The 13,995-nt window shown below is 41.4% G+C and overlaps 1 protein-coding gene across 1 annotated transcript in view; it reads right to left on the bottom strand.

The window, feature by feature from the left end:
* nbas (NBAS subunit of NRZ tethering complex) overlaps positions 1-13,995 on the bottom strand; it is a 150,286-nt gene that overhangs the window by 32,646 nt on the left and 103,645 nt on the right. Inside the window, exons 45-49 of the mRNA XM_070849214.1 lie at positions 12,201-12,541; positions 10,260-10,484; positions 6,427-6,617; positions 3,151-3,240; positions 1,909-2,092 (exon numbers count right to left, since the gene is read on the bottom strand). Coding sequence (XP_070705315.1) covers positions 1,909-2,092; positions 3,151-3,240; positions 6,427-6,617; positions 10,260-10,484; positions 12,201-12,541 — 1,031 coding nt within the window. The remainder of the gene's footprint in view (positions 1-1,908; positions 2,093-3,150; positions 3,241-6,426; positions 6,618-10,259; positions 10,485-12,200; positions 12,542-13,995) is intronic.

The raw sequence follows: 13,995 nt of genomic DNA, 5'->3' as shown, positions 1-13,995 counted from the left end.
TTTGTGTGTCAGTACAGATGTGCATATGCAAAATCTTTCCAACTAACAAAAAATGAGACTAATCAAAGTTAAATGAGACATTTGGCTACAAAAACCCTGCTCACACATTAAAAGGCCTTTTGGTCGCCTTAAGGGGAGAAAGTGGCACTTCATTTGAAATGAGTCTTGCTCTTAGTCTTTAACAAGATTAATTAACTGATCCCTTGGATGTACACTCCCTTAAGAGCGCAAGTGTGTGCGCACCTGTGTGTGTGTTCCATCAGAGCCTGCCAAATATCGGGAGTGCATCCAATTAGTTAAAGAGTCCGGGCCCACACACCTGTCTACCTGTGCTGACAATGGCCCACGGCTGTGCGCATACATTTACACATTAATTAACCAGCTCGGGCCATTAATTAGTCAGTCAGAAAACTTAATGACTAGCCACTCAATGATAGATTACACCAGGGAGGGGGAGAGGACGCAGGCAGAGCCACACATGTAATCATACACATGTGCAAACACCTACCATGCTTGAACCCAGGTACTGTACATCCTGTGTATTAAATACTAGTGCAAATATACAGTTCAGAGGATTGCTTATAAGCATACATATGTTGTTATGTGTTGATTTAAGTGTTACACAAACAACCAAACTAATTTATCTCAATTAGTAAGACTAAAAGGCACCTGCACTTGTAAATAACCTCCTAAAGTACAGAACCACGAGCTGCAGAATGATGCTGAAGATCCGTTTCCACATATTCACTTTAAGGTAATAATGCCTTTTGTGTCTTTAAATAACACTGATTCCAGTTCATTTGTGTGGTTATGAAATGTTGCACACACTTCTGTCTTTTTAGAAAAGTGAATACAGAATTACTTTACAGTATAAACAGCTACAAACTGGAAAAAGACACATTTTTTGGAAGTTTCTGATTTCTTGTGAAATACAGAACATATATATTCATACTCCGTCAAATTCAAACGCACAAAATGCCATTTTGGTCTTCGTCAATAGATTTCCTGTTCTGAAACAAAAATTGGAAAAGGAAAAACTGTTCAATGTTTTTTAAAAAAAAAGTAGAGCTGTTTCCTATTTAATTTTGTCCTCAAAATAGAGTTTAATGTTGTTTCCTAATTATAGATTTCGATATAGTGAGTCAAACACAAAAAATCCAGTTTCCAGTACACAATATACAAGGCGTTTTTAAATTATCTTTGTTTTTTTAAAAGGTGAACTGGATAATCATTCATTATGAGTATTTTTAGCTACAATTTCTAACCAGAGCAGAAGTAGAAAATCCATGTCCCCAACCAGGGTAGTTGAAGCATCTTGCACACTATTAAGATGAGTGTATCATATTCTGAAAAAAGTAATTTCTTTCGTAAAGATTTTAAACATAGTTTTCTATTTGAAACATTCTCCTTGTAATTTAAGGATCAAATAAACCACTTGTGATTGTAGCCCTCCTTCAAAATTGCAGTTTTAGCATCAGCTTGAGCAGCAAGAGGGTATTAACTACATCTTACTTATCCCTTCAATAGCAGAGCACCTTTCTTTAGCTCAAAGCCCATAATGTAACATAATGGGAATGTATATGTCAACATTCCCATGTTTCATGATGGGATGAGTGGGTAATTTATCCACCCTCTTAGTGTCTTCAGTGCCTCATTTCTACTCTGCTCTCCTTCCACTCGTCTCTTCTCTCCATCAATTTTTAGTACCTTTTCAAAATGTACGGCAGAGCATTTTATGTTATGACCTTGGAGAAAAGAAAAGACATGTATAGATCAAGTACCAGTGTTCTGTTTCTAGAGTGCTTGGGATTAAAGTTGTTTCTCAGGTAATGTGTACTTAACATCTGTCATCTTTGCAGTCTGTTTGTCAGGGTCTGATGAGTCTGTCCATGTGTGAGTGCACGTTACCTCTCTCTCTTTAAGAACAGCCTGAGTTCTGTAGAGCAGCAGAAGACGGACGTCACTGTCTCGGAGGCTGAAGTTACTCTCCAGGATCTGCAGCACATCGATGCGAGGCAGCACGGGTAGAGACGCGTCACCACAGAATGGATGCAACCAAGCCAGGAGGTCATCTGAAGTCACCATGCTGTCGCTGAAAGGGGAGGGTGAGAGGGTGAGCGGTCACACAGGCTGAGTGAGGCAGAGATAAATAGGCAGAGATGGAGAGGTAAGGCGTAGGCGTTCTTCTAAAAAAACATATCTGGTGATCAGGAGCCTTATTTAAATTTGCTTGCCTCAAAAATACATAAACTTCGCAAACAGAAATATGGGCCAATATATACATACATACATAACAGAAAAAGACGTAAAAAAAAAAAAACAGTAATTTAAAACCAAGTTGCACAAACCATTTTTTTTCTATCTAGCAAACTGGAATTATAATGATTAATCAATTAAACAATTAGCTTAAGTGAGCAACTTTTTGATCAATTAATTACTAAAAAAGGCGAATGTGAGAATTTGCTGCCTTTGTCTTTTGGATTAAAAATTAAATGGAATATTTTTGCAATTTGAGCTGTAGGTTGGACTAAATAATAAATCTGAAGAAATCACCTCGACCTTAAAAAATCAGTGATGGGAATTATTCACCATTTTCTGACATTTTAGAGACAATTAGAGAAAATAATCATTAGTTGCAGCCCTAATCCACACAGCAAAGAAAAAGAAACTCGCATGAGTTCACTTTGTGAATAACTACACCGACAGGCAGCAAATTAGGAGTACTTTTGCACAGCTCAATTGTTTTACTTTATTTGCCTTAATTTCACAAAAAAGCTGACCACAGGTAGAACAGGTGCTATAAAAATGTTGTCATTCCAAAAAAAGGCACCAGGCTGGCTGGCAGGTGCATCTTGTTAATTTAACATCAAAACAGACATTTTACTGGCATTTGACACTCAGCAGGTGTTGATTTCAGGCTTTGAATAGAGCTGAGAAGAGGGAGAGTGTTTAAAAAGAGAGAGCGATGCAGGAAGAAAAACACCTTTTTGTCAGAAACACAATTTTGGATGCACATGTGATGATACTGAATTATCTGACCTGCTCTTTGAGGATGATTTAGCCGAGGGACAGCGATAAATGTCATCCACAGTTTCTACAAAGTGAGACAAAAGTGTGTGTGGTTTATATGAGTAGTTATAGATAACCTACCCACTCTGAACATTGTTGTGCACAGCAGTCACCATGGCCTCAAGGACCCTGAGGGGTTCTGGGTAATTTGTCAGGGTGTCTGGGTCTCCACTGAAAAACAAACCACATCACCACAATCATCTTGCATACTAAGCTAATTAAGATAAGACTTTCAAATTACCACAATACAGAGGGACAACAACTGAGAATAAAAAAACAATCAAACAATTTTCTTCTCAGGGACAGCGTTAGTTTAAAATGTTTCTGGCAGCGATTAAATGTTTGAAGCAAGTGCAGCTTTGTAAAAATTAACCATCATGAAATTATTTAAAGTCCAAGAGACATGAAGCAACAAAAAGAAAAAAAGAACTTGCCTCTAACAGCTAACAGGGTTGTTGGAGCATGTTGGTGAAATTTGCCAGTATATATAATAATTTAATCATTTCACGTTGATAGAAGAGGCTACACAGTTCAAATTACATGTAAATGATAGGATGATAGGTTCAATGGCACAGATTAGCAGATGATCTTATAAAGGTAATATGTGATCTGCAGCGTCATTAGTGTAACCCACAGCCACATGTATCCTGATGTGGCTGTGGGTTCTGCTGCAGTGTGTGTATGTGTTTGTGTGTGTGTGTACTGTATGTCGCAGGAGGAGGGCAATTTTTCACAAAGACAGAGAAGGAAAAAAAAGGGTGATTTCCCCTGACTCAAGTCCCCTTTGCTGCTGGGCTCATGTGCGTACACATACACACAAGTGCACCAGGCGCACACACACAGACATATACAACACACATACATTCACACAACATACAAATGATCTGGCAAAAGGTGGAAAGACGACGCAGCACTTTCTTTATTGCATTTTACCACTTACATTTTCCCTTCAAAGACACACAAACAAATAGTTATGACAGATACAAAAGATGGCCATTAGTGTGAGGCTCAGGTATGCCGGCTGCACCAGACTGAAGGCTTCGAGAGCCAAAAACAAGACTGGCTCATTCATACCTGCCAAACACAATGCCTCGAGAAAGCCCTGCAACAGCAGACACACACACACACGCGCATACAGTTATACTTGCATGCATACAGGGATATTCATATGCAAGAGCAGTGATTTCCACGTTCAGGGGAAAGAATACCCCAAGTGAATACATAAGGCACCCAACACACAGTACAGAGAATTTTGTGTGTGTGTGTGTGTGTGTGTGTGTGTGTGTGTGTGTGTGTGTGTGTGTGTGTGTCAGTGTGTGGAAGGAGGGGGAGGTGGGGAACCTGCAGGGGAACAGCTGTATCAGGCTGCATTAATTATAAGAAGATAATGAATCAGAGAAAGGAGAGAAGCATGTGCATGTGAGAAAGTGTGTGTGTACGTGTGTGTGTGTGTGTGTGTGTGTGTGTGTGTGTGTGTGTGTGTGTGTGTGTGTGTGTGTGTGTGCGTGCGTGTGCGTGTGCGCGCGCATTTGCGTGATAATGCATACATGCTTACTTAACTACGAATGTGTGAGAGTGTGTGCACGGATTTTCTGGAGTGTGTGTAAATGCAGGTGCCATCTATCTGCATCAAGCGCCATTGAGCAGCCATAAAGAAGGAGGAAATGAGGCAGGAATATAATCAAGGCGATTGGTACTCATCTATCAAGCCAATCAGATGGCCCGATGATATCTGGCCTTGTCAGTAAAACCTTGCTCGTTGGTCTGTCAGTAATAGCCCACGAGGTTGTTAGGGGATAAAGGACAAACATAAAAAACACTGCATATACTGAATATAAACGTATGCATATGTTACAATGAAAGCAGGTTCCTACAATGTGCTTCATTTCCTGTTTCTCAATATCATCCACAATCATATGTCATTTTTGGATGATAATTTGTACAATACGCAAGTATTTACCATGGTCCTAAAGTCTAACAGCTCTACAGACATGTCAGTGTGAATAATCTCTCCCTTCCTTTTGAATGCGAGGAGCAGGAAGACACCAATAAAATGCTGCGAGCCCAACTCCCACAGGCAGCTACTGTAGATTCAATTCAACACTTCAGGCATTTGTTTTGACAGTGTTTTTCCCACCAACATGCTGAGCCCAAAGTAGACCAATATACAGTATGTTTTCAGAGAACAACCAACGGAGATCAGGTAGTAGGCGGTGTGTTCAGGTGGCCTTCAATATTTTAGATGAAATGTCATAAAGCCTGCCTTTGAGGTGGATGTAGATAGTGCTGTTAATCTGACTTGTTCTAAAAAATACATATATTTTTTCATGCATATGTATGTAATCTTACCAGACAGGTCTGAAAGTGGTTCATGTAGATGATAATGTTGTTTGACAAGGTGCGACGTGAATGTAAAAGAGACTAAAATAAGGAAAAGGGGGAATGATATGTACTAACCTGACAAACAGTGGGTGGTATCTGCAGTAGCACACGTTGCACAGGCCTAGAACGGTGTAATTTTCTCATTGCTGCCCTATTATTATTGACCTTTTTCTGAACAGCTAAGGGCCTACAGGGGAGCCTACTACTGTGCAACACAATTTATGATTTATAAACATGATATCCACAAAAACCAGCACTAGCATCAGACACTGATGTAGAATTTAAACAGGACGGACTTTTAAATCAATGATGGTGAAGAATTTGGTGTGTGTCAGAAAACTGCAGTGGTTTAGCAATCCAGTACTAAGGTACCTTCTCTATAAAGGTGTGCAGTTTATTTTGGATTTGATTCAATTTCTTATTTTATTTAAAATGTGTAAAATATTTTTTTTCTTGTGCTTAAAAGCCTTCTGTCTTTACTGTGCGCAGTTGTTCAACTTCTTATGTTTTTACATTTCGGCTTTGTGCATGGATTATGTTGTTTAAGCAATTGTTCATCATTGGGCTTTAGAGGCCCTGGTTGGTTCATTATTGAACTTTAGAGAAAGCCAGGCCAGTCGTTTCCCTTGTTTCCAGTCCTATACACAAAGCTAATCATCCCCTGGCTTCAGCTTCACAGTTGGGGCAAAGACATGAGAGTGTTATCGATTTTCTCATCTAACTCTCTGCAAGAATGCGAAAAAGTGTATTTTACAAAATGCTAAATAACTCCTTGGAGTGTGCAGCCAAGCTTCTCTGTGGCATTGTGCATGCTTTCGATGTGAACATTGTGTTTACATGCGCACTGAAAAGCCTTGACTTAATCGTACCACCTCAGAGTTTAATGTGTGTTGGGCTGTGCTGGAGTTTGTGTTTTCTATTGTTTAAGTTAGGAGGAAATAAACGGGCAAACAGAGAGAGGGAAAGAGACAATACCTGAGCGCGGCCACTACTCTCTCCACTGCGTCTCGAAGCACAGTTTTAACAGACAGGTCTAGGGGTCCAACAGCCACATGCAGAAGCGTCCCAATGCACTCCAGAGGCTGCCCATCAGTTGCCATGGTGACCGCTAACTCGTGTACTTTTGACCTCTCCGATCGGGACAAATCATAAAGTTGACTGTAATGCTGGAATACAGAAAAATAAACAAGAGTGATGGGATGATTAAGAAAAAAGACTATAAGAATAAATGAAGATTCACAATATAATAAAAACATTTAGAAAAGACAAATAAAGACAACCTAATAATAATATGAGATGGCAGAAGCAAGATTTCAGAGATGGGAATTGCAGGAACAAATAAAGGCAGAGGAGTGAAAGAGGTGCTGTGTGGTGTAGAAAGTACAGAGGTTAGTGAGTGAAGTTTGTTGTTGAGTGCTTTGTTCTCTACAGGTATTAACCCAGAGGGTTGTGTTGGCCTGAACCTGCTAACCCTCTTCACTGGCCTGCTCTCCTTTGCTTGTTTTAAAAGCTGAGAATCTCAACCTGAAAAGTCAGAAATGGTATTTGTTTGGGCCTATGTATGTGTCAGTCTGAGTGTGTTTAAACAGATGTTCTTTATTACATTTAGTATATTTACCTTGAATGGTGACATCTGTAATTATCATACATAATATTTACTTATTTTAATATCATTTGAGCATAAACTATTAAAATCACAACTATTTTCAATTCTGTTTTTTAAACCTCTATAGATACAACTTGGAATAAACACTTCTCAAAGGTTGGGAGTCACAATAGTTAATGTTCAAAGCTTCTATCTAAATAGCAGCTGCAAAAAGCCGTAGTGTGAAGGTGGTTGGCGCAGCAACCCAACAATGTGCTTGCTGACACTGCCAGTCTCTAAAGAGCTTGAGATACAGGACAGCCATGGTTAATTCATTGAGGCAACTCAGCAGTAAATGGAGTATCAACGGGCAAAAACGTCTGCAGCTACTGTAGTCATAGAAGTGAAAACCTAGGGGTGTGACAGGTTTCAAAGTAAACTCGATGCACAGTAATGCATGGCTAGTAATGCACAGTTTTGTTCTTTGCCAGGGGAAAGACAAGAAACAAGGACTGACGTTGCTGTATCATTTATCAATTTGATGTATCTCAGGATGGCAAACTTTTAGAAAAACAATCTGAAAGCACTTACAAACTTTGCACCCATCATATTCAGTGGGAGGTTTTGCTGATTCCCTGTACAATCAGCGTTGGCAGTGGACTCAGACAAGGATGACCTTTGTCACCTCTCCTGTTTCTAATACTCATTGACAGGATATTCAGGACAGGATATTGATATTCATATAATATACATGATATCCCTGACATCCATGATATATGGACATCATATATTCATGATATGAGATATTCACATTATATTCATTGACTGGAATATCAAAGTCTTGCTGAAGACTGAAGAGTGTCTGTTTGGCTAACATTTGAGTTCAATCACTACTGGTGATACAGTCTGGGAGTCGAGTTTGAGACCATGATCGTCTCTTGGAAAACGTCGATCTTTCAGTACAGGTAAGTACTTGCCACAAGATGAGAAGCACAGGTATCATATGGACGGGGAGAAGGTGCTGATGACAAACTCGTCTCAAGTGCAGGATACCGACGGAGAGAGATTAGGAATACAAGAGGCAGATATGAGGCTTTTCACCAGGTGGCTGTTTTCACCGAGTGTAGCTGACAGAGGTGTTTTGGGCGTCAGGGCTGGGATGCCCTTTGGCTGCTTCCTTTTGTAGTGGTGTGAGCATGAGTGGCCAGGAGGAAACCCTGGGGCAGATCCAGGACATGAAGAAAGCACTGGAGGAAGTTTTTTGGGGAGAAGGGCATTTGGGCCACTCTGTGTACGTGTCACCGCAAACCTTATCTGATAAAGGACTTGGATTTGCCTGGTGGAGTTGGGATTACCAACCATGTGGCAACCATAAAAGTCACCGTCTCCAGTTTGCATCCAGGTGGGGATCTTTGTTGCATGTGATCCCCATTCCCCGCTCCCTCCCTTCCTGTTATGTCTTTTCTATGGCTATCAAATAAAGGTGAAGTGCACCCTAAAAGAAATCATTACTTTTAAAAACAATGGTGGTAATTTAGTGCTACAGCAGAAGCTTAATTATTATGGACGTTGTTATCAGGTTTTTATACTCAATATTTGAGTCTTTGTACATGATATCAAAGGACCATTGAATGCAGTAATATAATATAATACAGAACTGTACTAACTCATATATCCACAGAAAAATCACCCAGCACGTCGTTATCTTTTCACAGCTATTCTTCAGATACTGAGCCACTCTTTCAAAAACACTATACCATTGTACACTATACAATATCCGCAGAGTGTAATTTGCTGTCCTCACGGCAGGTCAAGGCGCCTGTGGTGGATTCCTCTACGATCCACTATTATTCCCAGCAGCTGGTCATGTACACTTGATAAATGACCGCAGTGGAGCCAAACAGAGCCTACAGGGCTCCTTCTATCTATCTTTCTCTACCTATCTGCCCTACCCTGGTTCTTATATCCTTTTTATCTATCTCCAAGGATGCAATCGCTTCCTGCACCAGAGATTGGACTCCGTGTTTGTGTGTGTTAGTGCACCTGTGACTTCAGCCTACAGCTTTGCCTTGTAATGCTTGTATCTTCCTCACTATTATGGAGGGTTACTGCTTTTAAACACAGATAAAACAAGGGCTAAATATTATAAACTTGCACCGTTTGGGGCTCAGACCAGTTTTCATGGTCGCATAGCAACACTTGGCTCGCCAAATCAAAACGTCCCCTCTCTCTAGCCCCACACTCATTTTGTGTATACAAACGCACACACACACACACAGCCACAGGGAGGTGACAGTGGGGTAAGTCAGTGTGACTTTGCTTAATGAGATACAGCACGGTGTACGTACTGTATATACGGCCATGTGGCAGGGCTCATTTCAAACAGCAGCCCATAGATTTACATTAATATACCCTTGACTGGTCCCGGTGAGGCTGGGAAGAGCTTAGTCGAGCAGAACCACCCTCGGAATATACAACACATACACACAAGCCCAGACAAAGTACGTACAGACACAATCTGTGTGTCCAACTAAAGGTGACCTCCTTGAACAGACAAGGGAATACACGTTGTGAGGGATCGAGTGTGTGTGTGTTTGTGTGCGTGTCTCAAACATTGTGAACGAGTCACTTAATGAATTCACCTGTTAATTAAGAAAGAAAACACAAAATATAGCCATGTGTAGATGAGTATTACAGTATCTCACAATATATTATCATAAAGTTGGTGATTAGCTTTATCCAAATTAAGAATTCTTCCCTTTCAGTAAAACAGTTGATATAATTTCTGATATGGTCTGTGGATTAATTTGAAACACTAAGCACAGTATTTCATTAATTTCATCCAGCTAATGAAGCAAGGTCTATTTTTGGAAATACTTTAAGGTGGGCAAGCACAAATTCAACTGTTCAGTATTTGTTTTTACATTTTGTGTCACATAAAATGCAATTTCTATGAGTGTCCTCCACAAAGCCACCCGATTTAGCTGCATATAATTTATAACAGCTTACCATTTAAACTTATGCTTATTGTATGCTAAAGCACGACCATTAATTGCTGCAACAAATGTATGGGTTCACACCTCTTGACATTTATGTTTAACAATGGGGGATCACTACTGAACTTGATGTGTTTTTTAACCAATCATTTATCACATATTTACAGAAAGAGAACTTCTAACTCTTGAAAAATAAAAAGGCTTAAGTGTCTGGCAGATGGGTCTACCTGCTGGCGGTCTTTGAGCGACAGAATGAAGGCATGACTCAGGGTGTCCAGGTGGGCCTGTGATTGCTGCAGGTGTGTTAAAGCCTCATCAAAAGTCATCCCTGCCGAGTCTGTTCCTTCCTGTTCCGCGCTACCGTCGCCAGCTCTTTTCCTGCTCTTCTCGCCCAGCTGGCGCAGGGCTTTGGTGGCTCGCTTTATCACCTCTGACCTCGTCTGGACGCTCAGCTGGAGACAGAGTAAGAGAGATGGAAGGAACAGAAGGAGGAGAAGGAGAAATGGGATGAGACAACAAATTGGGGATGGTCAGATTGAGCAAAGAGAGGGAAAGAGAGATTGGAAAATGATGTACATTTTCAAAGGCAGTTATGAGCCAATCTATATGTGCTAAAACACAATGAGGAGTATATGTGTGAGGAGTGTGTATGTGTGTGAGAGAGATCATAGCTGCCAACCTTGTATAATTGATTCTATTCAGTGAGAGTAGGTTAACCATTCATGGGGAGAGGAGAGGGCCTTCAGCTGCAGGAGGTTTTACTGTCTTGCATGGAAGCACACAGGCACTGACAAGCCCTCCATACACACATTCACACAAAAAGATACTGAAAAATCAACCAACTTCACATTTCCAGCTACCTCAGCCACACACTCAGACACATGCTGCTTGTACTTCCGCATTACCTAGATATCTTGACAGCTCTTTTGTCTGCCAGGACAGGCCGATCAATCCGGTGGAGTTTCCTGACAAACCTGTGCAATTTCTTTTGAGGATATATGCATTTATGCTTAAGTGTGTAGATGGTCTATTGTTTTTTTGCGTGAGTGGATAGAAGAAGTTACAGGCATTCACACACAATATCCTTGGGGAGGGTGCGAAAACAGGTGGTTGAGCAAGGGAGGATGCTTTCACTGAGGGTGCCATCTGAGATCAATACTTCAGAGGGGGAAAAATGCCAACACTCTCTGTTTCCCATCAGAACATATGACCAGTAGGGGGTAAGCCCCAGCCATCCCTCTCAGCCCTTGGCCTTGTTGGAAGTGGATCAATCCATCTTGAGGGGCAATGGGGGTGTGAAAGGTCATAAGCATTCCTAACAGTGAGAAGGATCAAGATTTTCCCTTTGAGGGTTCAAAAAGGATAGAAAAAAGGGAAGAGGAGGAGGGTGAGAGAAGAGTGCAGACAGTGGGTCTAAGAGGTAATCTGCATGTTAAAAGCACAGTGGGAAAACAGTGCCTGCTGGGAATTGGAGTTTAATTGGCTCTGAAGCAGAGAGGGATCAATTAGTTCTTGCAGAGTCACAAGGAAAGAGAGGGTGCATAAGACAAAAGCGGGAGAAAGGGGAAGGTCTGAGGGGGTGGCAGTGTGCCAGTAATAAGGGAAAAAAAAAAAGCATTGGGCTGGTATTGATAAGGTGCGCTAAGGCACTTTAAATCCTCTGCAGGATAATTTTTCAGAGTGCTGTAATTATGTGGCTGACATTTCTTGCGCAATTTTATAATTTCTTTTATAAATCATGACTGTTATGTGCTTTGAGGCAGCAGAGTGTGGATGTGAACAGAATAATATATATAAAATTAGTAAAAGGCTTTTGATATTCTAAAATTGAGCCAGTGGCCATGGGAGATCGGTCAGACAATGAAGAGTACAGAGTGAGGAGGATGACAGTTTGATGTAGTGATCCCCACAATCGTTCCTTTTAAACAATATGAATCCTGTCTGGGTGGCTGCCTGGGACCAACTACCTTCTGTGCTGCGATTACAGATTGTCTGTCTGCCCAACTCCCACCAGTTCCTGGCTGAGACAGTAATAAAAAATAGAACCTCCCTTACACTGAATTGTGTCATACAATTTTTTTCCTCTTTTCTGTCTGGTACGCAGCCATTCATATAAAGACAACGTAAAAACTCTAACACCGGTATTGTTTGACCAAATTTAAACTCACATGTTCGGCTGCATCGGGAGAGAAGGTGATGCTGTCCAGGAAGTGGACAGCGTCAGCAGGGACCAGCCGGTCTAGGTATTTGGCAGACGTGTCATATGCATGGAGGTAGTCTTGGTCGCTCTGTGGGAGTCTCTTCAGCAGCTGGGGGTCCCCTTTCCAGAACAGCTTCTGCAGCCATACTGCGTGGACTGCGCTGGGGGAGACTGTCGCCCCACCACCACCAGGCACAGGCAGCCGATTAGCAAGTTTGGAGATGGACAGCACGTTCTGGCTGGTCAGAGCTGGTTGTAGAGTGGCCAGCGGATCCAGGGATTCATCAGTCAGCCTCCGGTAATTCAAACCTGCAAGAGTTACATTATTTTTACTATTATTATAGAAAAATTACTTTAAGCATTAAAACTTGCCATTATGATTAGAATGATTATATCCAAACAATGTACTTTCCACTTTATCCAACCTTTGTGCTCACAGTGCACTGCTCGTATAAGAGCACAGGGGCTCCCTCACCGTCCTTGCACACATGGCCTATTGTAGCACTTTGTACACTTTGTAGCACCCTTGTTGAGAGTGCGCCAATAAATCTGTGTTACTGCACAGTCTACGTCACATGTTAGATGTTTTCTAAAGGGAACTATTCAAACTTCAACACATTAATACCATGAATAAAGAATATCCACTTTACAGTATGTAAGCACAGCCTTTGTGGAATATAACCAACAAATTCATGATACAAAATGAATTTGCACAATTTTTTCTAACATTATGCTTTAAAATACTGAGATATGACATTAAAAACGTAAAAATGCATTTTCAGGCATTGTGCTTTTAACGTGAGGAAATACAAACTTTCACTTTCCAAGGCTATAACATAATAGCTGCATCGTGTGAGATGCCTAGCATTCAAGCTACTACCGCACGTGCAACATTTCACCATTGAGAAAGTGGCACTTTACAAGAGAGGATCAGAATGCGCTTCATGTTATGCATACAGTACATACCACACTACTGTATTCACATGTAAACCACGCAGCACTTCAGAATATTACAGTGATTTGATATGCAGGTTGTTCAATATTCCATTATACGACAGAAATGCATAAATGGAAATGCAAAGAAGAGGTTGATGTGAAAACCAAAGATTGCGTGTGACCTGTGTGTGAAAAGTGGTGCGGTCTGTCTGTGTCTCCATGCAAATGTGTACAGACTGTCTGTGGATCTGTCTGTGTGCATTATATCTCCAACCAATGCGGCACTCTGTGTGTGTGTTTTCGTGTGTGAGAGAGAGCAAGTGGCGTGCTCTTGGTCTCCTACGCTATCAGACAGACACATTACTGTGGCAACACCACAGCCTGTCTGGGTTTTAAATATTTAACACCGGCCTGCCTGTGGGGACGGCTCTGTCAACGCTGCTCGGAATCCCTCACGCACACACACACACACACACACACACAATACTTTCAGACAGGCCCAGACGGACATTTAAACTGCAGATAGGAGTTACACGCACTTACACATGTAGTCTCTCTCTTTCTCTTCCATGCCCCACCCACTCCTCTCTCTGCCTCCATGTCTTCCACACCCCAGCAGCATCTCATCCCCTTCCTCAGGAGAGCCCACTCAGACAGTCACCTGGTACTGTGTCTGAAATATTGTGATGAATATTGGACACACACCACCTGTCTCTACAATAGCTGAATGGCTTGCAAGTGTGTGTGTGTGTGTGTGTGTGTGTTAGCTCCAGTGTATCTGTTAAGGACTGCAAATGAGTCATTTTCAGTGTGTGTGTGTGTGTGTG

The sequence above is a fragment of the Pempheris klunzingeri genome, chromosome 18 (genome assembly GCF_042242105.1).
Source record: "Pempheris klunzingeri isolate RE-2024b chromosome 18, fPemKlu1.hap1, whole genome shotgun sequence".
NCBI lineage: Eukaryota > Metazoa > Chordata > Actinopteri > Acropomatiformes > Pempheridae > Pempheris > Pempheris klunzingeri.
The sequence above is the reverse complement of the archived record's forward strand: the minus strand, read 5'-3'. Positions and strand labels throughout refer to the sequence as shown.